Here is a 14853-nt window from a genome sequence, read left to right as displayed (position 1 = left end):
ACTACGCAACTGATATTGTAGTCGCTACACCACTCATAATGAAGTCACTATGTCACTGATAATGTAGTTGCATCGCCACTGATAATGTAGTCACTACACCAATAATAGTGAAGTCACTACGCCACTGATAATGTAGTTACTACACCACTGATAATGTAGTTACTACACCACTGATAATGTAGTCACTATGTCACTGATAATGTAGTTACTACGCCACTGATAATGTAGTCACTACGCCACTAAAATGTAGTTACATCGTCACTGATAATGTAGTTACTATGCCACTGATAATGTAGTTACTACGCCACTGATAATGTAGTTGCATCGCCACTGATATTGTAGTTACTATGCCTCTTATAATGTAGTCACTACGCCACTGATAATGTAGTCCCTACACTACTGATAATGTAGTTACTACGCCACTGATAATGTAGTTACTACGCCACTGATAATGTAGTTACTACGCCACTGATAATGGAGTTACTACACCACTGATAATGTAGTTACTATGTCACTGATAATGTAGTTACTACACCACTGATAATGGAGTTACTACACCACTGATAATGTAGTTACTATGTCACTGATAATGTAGTTACTACGCCACTGATAATGGAGTTACTACACCACTGATAATGTAGTTACTATGTCACTGATAATGTAGTTACCACACCACTGATAATGGAGTTACTACACCACTGATAATGTAGTTACTATGTCACTGATAATGTAGTTACTACACCACTGATAATGTAGTTACTGTCACTGAAATGTAGTCACTACGCCACTGATAATGTAGTTACTACACCATTGATGATGTAGTTACTACACCACTGATAATGTAGTTACTACACCACTGATAATGTAGTTACTACGCCAATAATAGTGTAGTCACTACGCCACTCACTCACCTGGGATAGACTCACTCTCACCTGGGATAGACTCACTCTCACCTGGGATAGACTCACTCTCACCTGGGATAGACTCACTCTCACCTGGGATAGACTCACTCTCACCTGGGATAGACTCACACTCACCTGAGATAGACTCACTCTCACGTGGGATAGACTCACTCTCACGTGGGATAGACTCACTGTCACCTGGGATAGACTCACTCTCACCTGGGATAGACTCACTCTTACCTGGGATAGACTCACTCTCACCTGGGATTGACACACTCTCACCTGGGATAGACTAACCCTCACCTGGGATAGACTCACCCTCACCTGGGATAGACACTCTCACCTGGGATAGACTCACTCTCACCTGGGATAGACTCACTCTCACCTGGGATACTCACTCTCACCTGGGATAGACACACTCTCACCTGGGATAGACTCACCCTCACCTGGGATAGACTCACCCTCACCTGGGATAGACTCACTCTCACCTGGGATAGACTCACTCTCACCTGGGATAGACTCACTCTCACCTGGGATAGACTCACCCTCACCTGGGATAGACTCACACTCACCTGGGATAGACTCACACTCACCTGGGATAGACTCACTCTCACCTGGGATAGACTCACTCTCACCTGGGATAGACTCACTCTCACCTGGGATAGACTCACCCTCACCTGGGATAGACTCACACTCACCTGGGATAGACTCACACTCACCTGGGATAGACTCACTCTCACCTGGTATAGACTCACCCTCACCTGGGATAGACTCACACTCACCTGGGATATACTCACTCTCACCTAGGATAGACCGCACTCACCTGGGATAGACTCACCCTCACCTGGGATAGATTCACTCTCACCTGGGATAGACTCACTCTCACCTGGGATAGACTCACTCTCACCTGGGATAGACTCACTCTCACCTGGGATAGACTCACTCTCACCTGGGATAGACTCACCCTCACCTGGGATAGATTCACTCTCACCTGGGATAGACTCACTCTCACCTGGGATAGACTCACTCTCACCTGGGATAGACTCACTCTCACCTGGGATAGACTCCCTCTCACCTGGGATAGACTCACACTCACCTGAGATAGACTCACTCTCACGTGGGATAGACTCACTCTCACGTGGGATAGACTCACTCTCACCTGGGATAGACTCACACTCACCTGAGATAGACTCACCCTCACCTGGGATAGACTCACACTCACCTGGGATAGACTCACTCTCACCTGGGATAGACTCACAGTCACTTGGGATAGACTCACCCTCACCTGGGATAGACTCATACCTGGTATGAACGGGGTTCAGAAGGGCACTGCAGGCAAAGGAAGTTGTGTTGACGATTTTACTAAAAGGACCGTTTCCATTCAACATCTTCCCATGCACTCAACATCAATCAAGATTTAAACATCCATCGGCAGACGTGTGTGTGCTGTGTGTACTGTGTGTGTACTATGTGTGTATGCTGTGTATGTCTTGTGTGTGTGCTGTGTTTTCTACGTGTACTGTTCCGTGTGCTGTGTGGGTGTGTACCTTGTGCGCTGTGTGTGTGCTGTGTGTGTGCTGTGAGTGCAAGAGCTACGTCTTAATTATTGTTGTTGGTGAGAGTAGTGATGAGTGGCTGAGTCGTGAGTGGACGAGCAGTGAGCGCTAGATGTGCGTGGTGAGTGGCCGAGTGGTGAGTGGACGAGTGGTGAGCGAGGTGAGTGCTAGATGTGTGTGGTGAGTGGACGAGTGGTGAGTGGCCGAGTGGTGAGTGGCCGAGTGGTGAGTGGCCGAGTGGTGAGTGGACGAGTGGTGAGTGGACGAGTGGTGAGTGGACGAGTGGTGAGTGGACGAGTGGTGAGCGAGGTAAGTGCTAGATGTGCGTGGTGAGTGGCCGAGTGGTGAGTGGCCGAGTGGTGAGTGGACGAGTGGTGAGTGGCCGAGTGGTGAGTGGCCGAGTGGTGAGTGGACGAGTGGTGAGTGGACGAGTGGTGAGTGGACGAGTGGTGAGTGGACAAGTGGTGAGTGGACGAGTGGTGAGTGGACGAGTGGTGAGTGGACGAGTGGTGAGCGAGGTGAGTACTAGATGTGCGTGGTGAGTGGACGAGTGGTGAGTGGACGAGTGGTGAGCGAGGTGAGTGCTAGATGTGTGTGGTGAGTGGACGAGTGGTGAGTGGACGAGTGGTGAGTGGACGAGTGGTGAGCGAGGTGAGTACTAAATGTGCGTGGTGAGTGGACGAGTGGTGAGCAAGGTGAGTGCTAGATGTGCATGGTGAGTGGACGAGTGGTGAGTGGACGAGTGGTGAATGAACGAGTGGTGAGTGCGGTGAGTGCTAGATGTGTATGGTGAGTGGACGAGTGGTGAGTGGACGAGTGGACGAGTGGTGAGTGGACGAGTGGTGAGCGAGGTGAGCGCTAGGGGCGGCTGTGCTGCTCCCACGTGGCGCCGCTCGCCATGCCGATGACGCAGCAGGCGATGCGCCTCCCCGCGTTGCCATGGAGACGGCTGCCCTCGTCCTCCCCGCGGCCCAGGTCGTCCTCGCCCTCGTGCACCTGCGCCGCGACACGGGTCCAACTTTACCAACTTTACCAATCGCGAGCATCGTGCCATTTTGGGGATTTTGGACTTGCTCGCTCCGCTTCATTGCTGTTGTCCCAGCTCTGGGGCTCCGAGACAGATCCTGGCTGGGAACTCCTCGTGGCAACACCGGAGGGAGAAGCGATGGGGAAGTGCCCTGGGTGGGGAGAGCGCGTGGGGCGATGGTGGGGGGGTGTTGGGGGGGGGGGCGATGCGGGGGGGGGGGTGGAGCGATGTGGGGGGGGGGAGCGATGGTCGGGAGGGGCAAAGCTTCTGACAAACGGTGTGCCCCCCACATCTACCCTCACCCCTCCCCCCCCACCGATCCCCTCTGCCCAACCACTACACCCCACCGACCCGCCCCACCACGAGCATCCCGCCACTCCCCCCCCCAACCCTCCCCCACACCGCGACCCCCGCGTCTACGAGACCCCTCCGGCCGGGTGTTGCCCTGACCACGATGGAGCGGCCCACGATGGAGTCGGGCCCGTAGAGCGTGGCGTGCAGGCGGGGCATGAGCTGCTGCACGCGGCCCTGCGCGTCCGGCTGGAAGTTCCCAAAGTCCCCGGGGTGGCTGGTGGGTGGGTTGGGGGGGAGAGGAGGGTGGGGACCGGGCGACGTAGTTAACACCTCGCCAGTCGGCGGCGCCGGCAGCTGCCGCCGCCGACCCGCTCACCGTGGCGAGCGTTGCCTTCAAGATGAAAGTTGCTTTCCCGAGTGAATGTCGCCCCCGTCGGGCGCGTCGGTGCCGGTGCTGCCCCCCCCCGCCCTCACCTTCCGTGGTGGGCCTCGTGGGGGTTGAAGTGGGGCCCCGCGGCCTCGCAGCCCGGCGCGATCTCCCCGTGTGCGTGGACGTGGATGCCGTGCAAGCGCCGCTCGCGCGGGAAGCCCTCCAGGCGCAGCGCCATCTCTAGGGGCTCCAGCGCCGACTGGGCCACGCGCGGTGCCACAGACACAGCACACGGTACACACATACAGCACACACATACAGCACACACACAGCACACACACAGCATACACATACAGCACACACACACAGCATACACATACAGCACACACACACAGCACACACACACAGCACACACACACAGCACACACATACAGCACACACACAGCACACACACAGCACACACACACACAGCACACACACACACAGCACACACATACAGCACACACATACAGCACACACATACAGCACACGGTACACACATACAGCACACACATACAGCACACACACAGCACACACACACACAGCACACACACAGCACACACACAGCACACACATACAGCACATACACACACAGCACACACATACAGCACACACATACAGCACACGATACACACACACAGCACACACACATACAGCACACACAGCACACACACACAGCACACACACAGCACACACATACAGCACACACATACAGCACACGGTACACACATACAGCACACACATATAGCACACACACACAGCACACACACAGCACGCATGCGGTACACACATACAGCACACACATACAGCACACGGTACACACAAACAGCACACACATACAGCACACACACACAGCACACACATACAGCACACACACACAGCACACACACATACAGCACACACACACAGCACACACACACAGCACACACATACAGCACAAACATACAGCACACGGTACACACATACAGCACACACACACAGCACACACACACAGCACACACATACAGCACACACATACAGCACACACACACACACGGCACACACATACAGCACACACACACAGCACACACATACATCACACACACACAGCACACACATACAGCACACACATACAGCACACACACACAACACACACACACAGCACACACTTACAGCACACACATACAGCACACACACAGCACACACACACAGCACACACACACAGCACACACACACAGCACATACGCACAGCACACGCGCAGAGTACACGTACACAGCACACGCAGAGCACACGAACCTCTTGCAGACATCATACGCGAGGGGGGATGGTGTGGCCAGGACCACCCACGTCCTCCCTTATCTCCCCAGTGATGATATTTGCACATCGCAACCGGGTACTCAATTGAGGTTAGGCCACTCTAGGGGAGGCCCAGGACTGGTTTAAATGTCCGTCACTGATGTTAGCCGTGAGTAGGATTAACAATCGAGTTGCCGAATTCATAGCGCAGCGCGCTAACCACTACACCACTGCTCCCCCCACACATCACAACAACAACAACAATCGTCATATGCCACTAAGTGGCGGTGCACGTTAAGGCCAAGCAGAGTGTCGAACGCCCGCTCGCAGGTCACGGGACAAACCTAGGTGCCATGGGTCGACTGACTCAACACACAGGTCAAAGGTCAGAGTGAGTTCCTACTGAAATGAGCATCGGAGGTTGTTGCTCATCTCGTGCTTACAACGCCGAGCCCAGTGGCGGTGGAAATTCCACATTACTATGGCAGGGGCAAGTTTATTTTTTTTTTACAAACGCCCAGAGGGATGATGGAACGAGTCAACCCGCCCAATAGGGGATCCTGTCTGAGAGGTGCTCGGGAGGGTATCGGGTGGGTATCGGGTGGGTATCGGGAGCGCAAGCGAGCGAACCTTCTGGTGGAAGAGCACCACTCCTCGTACAGGGATCTGCGAGTCCGCAGGCTGCGCCCGGTTGGGCCCCATGGCGCAGGCTGCACGGAGCGGCTCCCCGCGCACGTCAGGGTGCAACAGACTCCTCTGGGGGAATCGTCATACGGGGGATCACATGGGAATCACACGGGGAATCACACGGGGAATCCCATGGAAATCACGCGGGAATCACATTGGAATCGCATGGGAATCACAAGGGAATCACATTGAAATCACATGGGAATCACAAGGAAATCACAGGGGAATCACATGGGAATCACACAAAAATTTCACGAAAATCACACGGGAATCACATGAGAATCACAAGGGAATCACATGCAATTCACAGGAATTGCACGGGAATCGCACGGGAATTACAGGGCAATCACAAGGTAATCACATGGAAATCACATGGAAATCACAGAGGAATCGCACGGGAATTACAAAGGAATCACAAGGAATCACAGAAGAATCACAAGGGAATCACAAAGGAATCACACGGGCATCACAAGGGAATCACACATGAACCATTCAGAAATCAGAAGGGATTCGCAGAGGAATCACAGGGGAATCACACGGGAACCACATGGGAATCACAAGATAATCGCAGGAGAATCATACGGGAATCACAGGGGAATCATATTGGAATCACGGGAATCACATGGGAAACGCACGGGAATAACAAGGGAAGTACATGGGAATCAAAAGAGAATTACAAAGGAATCACAAGGGAATCATAGGGGAAACACAAAGGAATCCCAAGAGAATTGCACGGGAATCGCAGGGGAATCACACCGGAATGACAAGGAATCACAACGGAATGACAAGGAATCACATGGGAATCACAAGGGGATCACATGGGATTTACACGAGAATCTCAGGGGAATCACATCACCCTGAATGTTTAAGTCTTGTGAGATCCCTGAAGCTAAGCCGCTGTCTGCCCGGATAGTCCTGTCGTGAGCTGCAGCCAGGCGATGTTCGCGACAGAAAGATTCTCAAAAATACATCCGTGAGCTGCTTTAACAGTCTGCCCCTCGTACGCGTTATGTGGGGTTTCTCCAGGTCCTGGAGACACGTTATCATTCGTGGCACGCATTGGCTAAACATCCCAACAGAGCAGGGACCTTCAGAAAACGAAACAAATACTAGCGTCGAGATTCAGAGAGTGATGTCCAGCCCAAAGAAAGATTCTCACTCACGAGTATGTTGTTGACCTCCCCTGCCAGGCGATATATACCACGGTGGCGACAATCAAACCAATGTTGTAGTCCCTTGGCACAGAGCCGCCCGTAACTCCCGCCTGGGTGAGTGTGTGACTCTCACCCAGAGAGCTGTCACCTTCTCCTCCACGTTTCGCAGCGTCTCCGCATCTGGAGAGAGAGAAAGACACGTAAGCCGGGAATTGTGTACAGTCTCTGTGTGTGTGCACGCTGAACTTGTGTCGCACCGTTATGTAGCCAACCGTAATAAACTAAACTCAACAAGCGTTTGTAAATAAATTCGTTTGTCAATCTAGATGATGATTTAAAAGTGCAATGCTCCCAGCGGCTTCCTGAGATCGGGAGGAAGAGGCGTTCCAGACGGCCACAGAAGCGCATCTGAAAGCGCCGCGCGATGCGGTGACCGCCACCGTCTGTGATCGATGGCTAAGCCAACATCCGATTGCTGCGAGGATGACCGGAGATCGCGTGATGATGGTTCATGCTCCTTGAGATCAGCGAGGCATTGGGGTTCATTCGTGGCAAGCCAGTGGTGGACGCTCCACATTTCCATTGTGCGGGCGAATCTAACCACGGGGCAACCACGGTTGTCTTTCCCACGTAGTGGTGTTTATTTTATTGGCCAAGGGAAGGATGATGGGCTGAGTGAAGCTCCAACCGGGATTTGACTTCACAACCTTCCGATTGCAAACCGCTCGCTCTAGTGGCGAGTCACCTACCCTCACCCACCCGCACAACCACGCGTGCACTCACCACCACCACTCACCGTCACCACTACCACTCACCACCACCACTTAGTACTACCACCTCTCACCAGCACTCACCACCACTCACCACTATATTAATATAGACCCTCGTTTAGTAACCACGGCGATCGGCGCCTTTTGTTGACGATGAGTTCATCAGCGTGCGCAACGAGCGGCTTGGCCGAGAAGTCGCCTGAATCTACGAAGCCCGTGGCGTCATGTAGCCAGTCCCGCTGTGGGTTCATCATCATCAGCAGACATCCACCCGTCCACGTGGCCGTAACCCCCACCCCCGCCGCCCCAGAGCGAGGGACCTGCGGGCCTGTGGTTGGCTACGTACGGTGCGAAAGAAGTTCAACACGCATACAACGTGCCCGCTCTCTCAGCAGCACAGGCGCCTGGACCCCATCCGGTGCAGCTGCACAGCCGACGCGCTGAAAGGTTGCAGGAACTTTAATAAGAGAGCACTGTGGGCCAGTCCCACCCCGCACTCCGAACCCGCCCGGACCCACCTCCGCCACCTCCCGAGCAGCCCTCCCTCCTCGAGCTGTCAAGACGCCTCTTGAGGGCGGTCGCGCAGGTGAGCAGAACGGCCGCGCACAGAAGCCAGGTGAGAGCCCGGGTCCCCATCGTCCTCCTCTCGCCGTCACCGTCTCAGACGCAAATGGCCAGCGGGAATCTCGCCAGAGACCTCTCGAGTCCCCCGCCCCCGGGGCAATGATTAACCCGGGCTGGGTGCGCGCCGAGTGTGAATCAACGGCGGGAGTGAACCGACCAACCACCCCCGAGCAAACACCGCGCCGCCCCGCGTGATGCCAGAACAGGCACGCAATCCGCCTACTACACAAAAAAAGGTCCCCACCGTACACAAACAAACAGAGCTATCGGGCCCCCCACGGACTTCTGGGAATGGCGAATGTTTATTTTGCTGATGTCACTCGACAGTGATTTACTCTTCAAATGAGCACTGATGGCATTGGCTCATTTCCCGTTGGCGTCGATTCTATAGAGAGGACGACCACTGTTGTCGTGCTCACAGAGTCCCTATTTTTGTGACCCCGGAGAAATGATTGTGCAAGTTTGAACTTACAGCCTTCCCATTGCGAGCCGCTCGCTCCACCGCTGAGCCATGTGGCTGCGTGCCAGTGGACGAGACAGACCACGAGAGTTAGCCTGATAACTTTAATCTAAATTGTCTTATGGTTGTTATTGTTTGACTTGCATCCCACTGGGATTTTTGCACACAGCGTTGAAATGCGGTGTTTTTTTCTGGAAGACTTTGCTGTTTTTTTCCTGGATTTTTCTGTTGCGCGTAGTCACTTTGAGATGTTTCTTGTTCGTGTTTTTGTTTTGTTGCGGTTGCACCCGAGTCAAGAGCCGCATGGCCCACAGGGTTATACCTAATAAATGAAACTGAAACGAGAGAGTACTTACGATTTCTTCTGTAACGCGTTTGCTATGCTCCGATGTCTATTTTATTTATTACTCCATTTTCCACATGGGGCGCCACAGTGCCTCCTACTGGACATCTGTGAAAATAGCTTTATAGCTCATCGGATTCCTCCAGTATAAATATTCTTATTCTGACGTTTAATACCTCGTGTCGTATACAGCCATCGTCGGGTTGATCCCAACCCTGACGCCCGATGTATATTTGCAGTTTACGTGTCTCTCTCTCCCCGTAGTCACGTGGATTTCTCTCCGGGTCCACCGGTTTTCCCCCCCTTCACATTTAGACTCAACGGCACGCGTTTAGCTGCTTTTAATTTAGACACGATTAAAAGCCACTTCGTTGAGCTATCAATTGTGGCCTGGTGGGCTTCTGAAACATAGCTATATAGCTCAGTGGGCTTTACCTGCTAAAGTTTATCTGGCGAGCTATGATCTGGCTTCCAACATTATCCAGCGGTCCCGGGCCGATCAAACGAAACCGGCAAAACCGCTCCAAAGGCCAAAACGAGTCCGGCAGTAGGCGCCGCGTGCGTGACAAAAGGAGTCGTTCTCGGCTTGATTTCAGTGTTAAATATTGTATACAGTACATTATAAACTACATGCAACTTAATGAAACTACTGCGCCACATACATCACCCCATGCAGAGTCTTCGAGATTGGAGTGGTAAGTGCGGTACAGTAAATAAAGTAACTTTTTTAAAGTAGCATATTTGTTTTGGACTATTTGTATGTTCATTTCTGCTAATTGCATAAACATTGAAAACACACAAACGCATAACAAAACCTTAAAGAACAACGTCATGTACGCATGTGCAAAAAAACTATTTTAAATAACGATTAGTTCTTGAAAATCCGGTGCCCCCTCGACCCCGAATAATCAATCATCTACCGTAGTTCATACTCTTTGGTTCTTTCGGTAAAGTCACGTAGGTAGAAATAAAATAAAACAAATCACGACGTTTCGATCGCAGCACAAGCAATCCTCATCAGGTGGAACAACCACAGCAAGAAAATGCTGAAGTCGGCGGGAGAGCTGCCGTGGCAAGAGGTTATATAGGTCAGAGAGGGGGGAGGGGCAAGGGGGGAGAGGGGGGTGGGGCTGTGTGAGTGCTTGGGGAAGAAGACGTGAGGCTGGGGGGGGGGGGAGTGGGCGGGGCTAGAAGTGGGAAGCTGAGTGTGGGACACGGGGGGGGGGGGGATAAATATCTACTAGTAAACGGCAGGTAGGATGGAAACGACCACAACCAATTAAGGCATTACCTGGTTAATAACATCCTTCCAACGATTGTTAAATTTGTATCCATCTTCTCGCTTGAAGTTATGTCGATGTTTATATATCTGGATGGCTTCATGAACAAACCTTTGATAGTTGCCCGAAGGTTTTCAGAGCAGCTTGGTCTCGGAAAACAATATCATGAGAGCCCACAGCGTTATAGCAATGGTCAGCTACGGCAGAGGTATTAGTTCTGCCGTGTTTCAGATCTGCCTTGTGTTCGCTTACACGGTCCGAGACGTGTCGTTTCGTTTCCCCAATGTAACAATCACCACAGGTGCAACTTGGTTTGTAGACTCCAGGGTATTGCATGTCAGGGATGACCTCCTTCACAGATGGGATTAGATCACGGATTCTGTGTAATGTATTGAATCGGACCTGGATCTTGTGTTTGTTTAAGATTTTGAAAATCTTTTTGGTAACACCTGCTATGTATGGTAGTTTAGTTTAATTTGTTTGTTTTGCACCAGTTTACATTTGCTTCACAGCTGTGCTTAGCTTTTATGTTTATTTTTTGTTGTCGTTGCTTTTGGCACCCCAGGTCACTCTCGCAGCAAGAACACACAGAAGACAGGTGAAGAAAAATTGAGTTTCACATTTCATTAAAACAGTTTTTTGTCTTCTGTGGTTCTTTCGGTAAAGTCACGTAGAATGAGAATAAAATAATAAATTGATAAAATAACACAATAATATTCTCACGACGTTTCGGCCACAACACAAGCGGCCTTCATCAGGTGAAGGGGACGAGACTGTCTGGAGGACAGCGCTGGAGTGACTTTCTCACTCCAGCGCTGTCCTCCAGACAGTCTCGTCCCCTTCACCTGATGAAGGCCGCTTGTGTTGTGGCCAAAACGTCGTGAGAATATTATTGTGTTATTTTATTTTATTAATTTATTATTTATTCTCATTCTAACGTGACTTTACCGAAAGAACCAAAGAAGATGAATCATTGCAGTCACGAAAGCTTTAAATCGAAATTTAACTGCTTTTTGTGTTTAGTTTGTTGTGCCTTACTAACACAAATCACACGCACACACAATGTAAAACAGATGCCTGTCTAACACAAATCACACTCGCACACAATGTAAAACAGATGCCTCACTAACACGTGTTGACGACTGTGTGTGCACGTGTTCTCTCTCTGTATTGCAGCCTAAGTTTGGTCGACAGGGGTGGCGGTGGTGCTTGGGGGGGGGGGCGATTGAGAACCGCGGCGCTCTCTACGCCGTCGTTCAACAAAAGCGGAGTCCCCACGCGGCGCTCTGCGACAATCTTTATTGACAAACGCAGGGCCGTTGACATCGCGCGCCGTCAACACCTCCCTCCTCTTGATGGCCGCTGTGGCGCAAGGGCAGGGGCAGGTCTTTAAACGCGCGCGCGTTAAATCAAAACCGTGAAAAACGATCGCAGGCCTGCGAGAGCCCCCTGGTCGCGGCGGCGAGGAACGCGCCGGTGGCCGTAGAGACGGCGGCGAGGGCGGAGCCCCGGGCGGTGGCTGCGGCGCGGGCGGTGGTGCCGGCGTTAGCTACAGGAACTCCTCCTGCAGGGCCTCCACCCACCTAGGAGACACAGGCGGATCCCACACGCGTGTCTTCTTCTAAGCGGTGCGTCGCGCGTGCGAAATACGTTACGTGCGATTGGAGCGATCTGCTCACGTTCTCGGGCCCGCTGTTTCAACGGCTGCCCTAGGTACACACACACACACACGCACCGCTAGAAGGCTACGTCAGGTAAGGCTTCTTGGAACCAGACTGCTGCAGCACAGCCACCCGGTGTAACAGCGAGCTGTCGGCACAGAGTCGCGATCTGCGAGCCGTAGCGACGCCTGCGCTCAGCGAGTGTAGTTACCGGCGCATTCCTCTCTTCCAGTTGTGTCTCTCCAACAGATGGCCTTGATTGTTCAGCAAACTCGTTGTATGTGATTTTTTTTTAGCAAACTCCAAATATATCACAGGCGTCAGCGTCAGGATCGAACCTCCGACCTCCTGTACACGAGGCGAGGTAGTTAACATCTCACAGCCACCGTGGCGCCATAGAATTATGAAACGGAGGTGGATGACAGCGGGTTGAGAGGAGATGTTGGAAGCGGGACTTGATAGTGCAAGCGCAACTCAAAGATGAACGTTTGCGATCGGGTAGTGCGTAATCACCCGCGATGTCGTGCGGATCGGTAACGTGGCAACTGATGATGGAGATGGATACCAAAGATCAAAAGCGCAGTAGGAAGCGTGAACAGAACCAAAAAGAGGAACACGCGGATTTGAGAACACACGCGCGTTCAGACGTAGTTGCGACTGTTAAAAAAAGTGTCTCTCGGGCAGGACACGTGGCTTGAGAGGGATGATAGCCAGTGGGCGAAATGTTAACTCCCTCGCCTGGTATGCAGGATGTCGTGGGTTCGATCTCGACCCGAAAGCCTGAATACTTGAATTTTGCGTGTCTCTCTCCCTGTGGTGGCGTGGATTTTTCTCTGGGTCCTCCAGTTTTCCCATCACGCATTTAGAAATGTGCGTTTAGAGTATTTGGCTGCTATAAATTTACATGTGAAAACCCACTTTATTGGGCTTGAGGCCAGGTCGCTTCTGAAAAAGAGCTATATTGCTCAGTGGGCCTTACCTGCTAAAAAATAGTTTTAGTGGTTTAACTACAGTGGCAGCCAAAAGAATGGAGCGCATCTGGCAGTACGCCTGCTGCAGAGATGGAGCGATGGAATCAGCTCGCGTTGAGGTGCGAGGTGGATCATTATCGCGGCACCGTGAGACATGCCGATGGCTTGGGGGGGGCCTTTATCCCGTGGTGAATTGTCATCGCTGCACACCGTTGTCGTGGCTGGACAGTTACCGCCATAGCCGCACATTATATGTCACGACTGCACGTCTATAATTACACTTGATCGTATCTGCAAATCTACACCATAGCTTCACAGGCATTGGCACAGATGCACAATGCATGCAATAGCCGCACATTCATCGACCCGCCTAGCCGTGCGGCGTACGCTACAAACGCGAGTCTATAATTACCCGCGATCGTAGCATGCGTGGCCACGTCACCATTATACGTCTCTAGTCACACATGATCACAATGCTCCTCCATGGCGGCATGCCCGTCACAGGGTGCACAATCGGGGGCACACAGCCACACATGGCCAGGGGCAGAGCGGTGCCCGGAGGACACAGCTGGTGCCGTCGGTCACGCGGGGCCGAGCGAGACAATCCCGTGCCGCCCCCCCCCCCCCCCCACTCGGGGACTGCGTCATGCAGCCTCGCGCCCGCGTCACGGAAGACAGGAGGCGCAGAGTGCTCCCGTGTTCAACAACAACAAAAACCGCATAGCCTTAACTGAGTGTTGGGGGCAAGTGCTGTTAGGGAGTAGCACCTATGAGGACCGGCACGGCACAAGAGGGGGGTGGGTGGCCAGCGCCACGCCCGGCCGCGTTTGTCTCCCCAGTGGCGATGTTTACACATCGCACCCAGTACTCATTTAAGGCTGAGTCGACCTAGAGAAAGCCCAGGAGAGGTTCAGATAATCGCCACTGGTTGTTGACCGTGAGCGGCGGCTTTGGCTCGCCATCGAACAAAGGCGGTCACCGCATCGCGTGCTTTCAGATGCGCTTCTGCGGCCGTCTGGAACGCTCTTCCTTCTGATATTAAGAAGCCCACTGAAGCTATGCACTTTGAAATCATCATATAGATTTAAAACTAATTTCTTTAGAGCTGCTTTTTGCATTTAGTTTGCTGTCTTCCTCCCCGGCTCACCTCGCATTAGCCACGGTTGGCTACGTACGGTGGTGCGAAAGAAGTTCAGCATACAAACGAGAAAGTATAAAGCACACAACAACAACGTGATCCCTGCTCAGATGAGCATTGAGGCGGTGCTCATCTCCTGTTTACAGCCCTAAGCCAGTGGCGGAAATTCCACGTTCCTACGGCGGGGGTGGGGGTGAGCCCATCCACAGGACAATCACTGTTGTTTCCCGACCAATCGGCACGACATCCACAGCCTGTGGAATAGGCACCGGGAGGCCGTCTATTTTGAGAGGCAGCACAC

The 14853-nt window shown here is 52.4% G+C and overlaps 2 protein-coding genes across 5 annotated transcripts in view; both read right to left on the bottom strand.

The window, feature by feature from the left end:
- Positions 1-2247: 2247 nt before the first annotated feature.
- Positions 2248-8848, bottom strand: SOD3 (superoxide dismutase 3). Its single transcript, XM_032966401.2, has 6 exons — positions 8594-8848; positions 7439-7485; positions 6095-6220; positions 4254-4408; positions 3936-4053; positions 2248-3454 (listed from the first exon to the last, which is right to left on the bottom strand). Exons 1-6 carry the CDS (start codon positions 8709-8711, stop codon positions 3317-3319), a joined length of 702 nt encoding a protein of 233 aa, XP_032822292.1. The 5' UTR covers positions 8712-8848; the 3' UTR covers positions 2248-3316.
- A 3218-nt stretch (positions 8849-12066) lies between these two features.
- Positions 12067-14853, bottom strand: part of LOC116949280 (FYVE, RhoGEF and PH domain-containing protein 5-like) — a 66323-nt gene continuing 63536 nt past the window's right edge. For 2 of the 4 annotated variants that reach the window (XM_032966402.2, XM_032966403.2), the window contains 2 exons: positions 12462-12491; positions 12214-12365 (listed from right to left, as the gene is read on the bottom strand). In XM_032966402.2, coding sequence (XP_032822293.2) covers positions 12332-12365; positions 12462-12491 — 64 coding nt within the window. In that variant the 3' untranslated portion in view covers positions 12214-12331. Of the gene's footprint in view, positions 12366-12461; positions 12492-14853 lie in introns of all 4 variants that reach the window. The other 2 variants (XM_032966406.2, XM_032966405.2) reach the window with 2 other exon arrangements.

Source organism: Petromyzon marinus, chromosome 36 (genome assembly GCF_048934315.1).
Source record: "Petromyzon marinus isolate PM22_M1 ecotype Great Lakes invasive population chromosome 36, UKy_Petmar_22M1.pri1.0, whole genome shotgun sequence".
Taxonomy (NCBI): Eukaryota; Metazoa; Chordata; class Hyperoartia; order Petromyzontiformes; family Petromyzontidae; genus Petromyzon; species Petromyzon marinus.
The sequence above is the reverse complement of the archived record's forward strand: the minus strand, read 5'-3'. Positions and strand labels throughout refer to the sequence as shown.

Excerpts from the sequence above, each read along its gene's own strand:
- SOD3 (XM_032966401.2), bottom strand. The coding sequence starts at position 8,711 with ATGGGGACCCGGGCTCTCACCTGGCTTCTGTGCGCGGCCGTTCTGCTC. Across the intron at positions 6,221-7,438 it reads AGAAGGTGACAGCTCTCTGG|AGGAGTCTGTTGCACCCTGA; the intron begins GTGAGAGTCACA and ends CGATTCCCCCAG. Across the intron at positions 4,409-6,094 it reads TGGTGCTCTTCCACCAGAAG|TCGGCGCTGGAGCCCCTAGA; the intron begins GTTCGCTCGCTT and ends CGCGTGGCCCAG.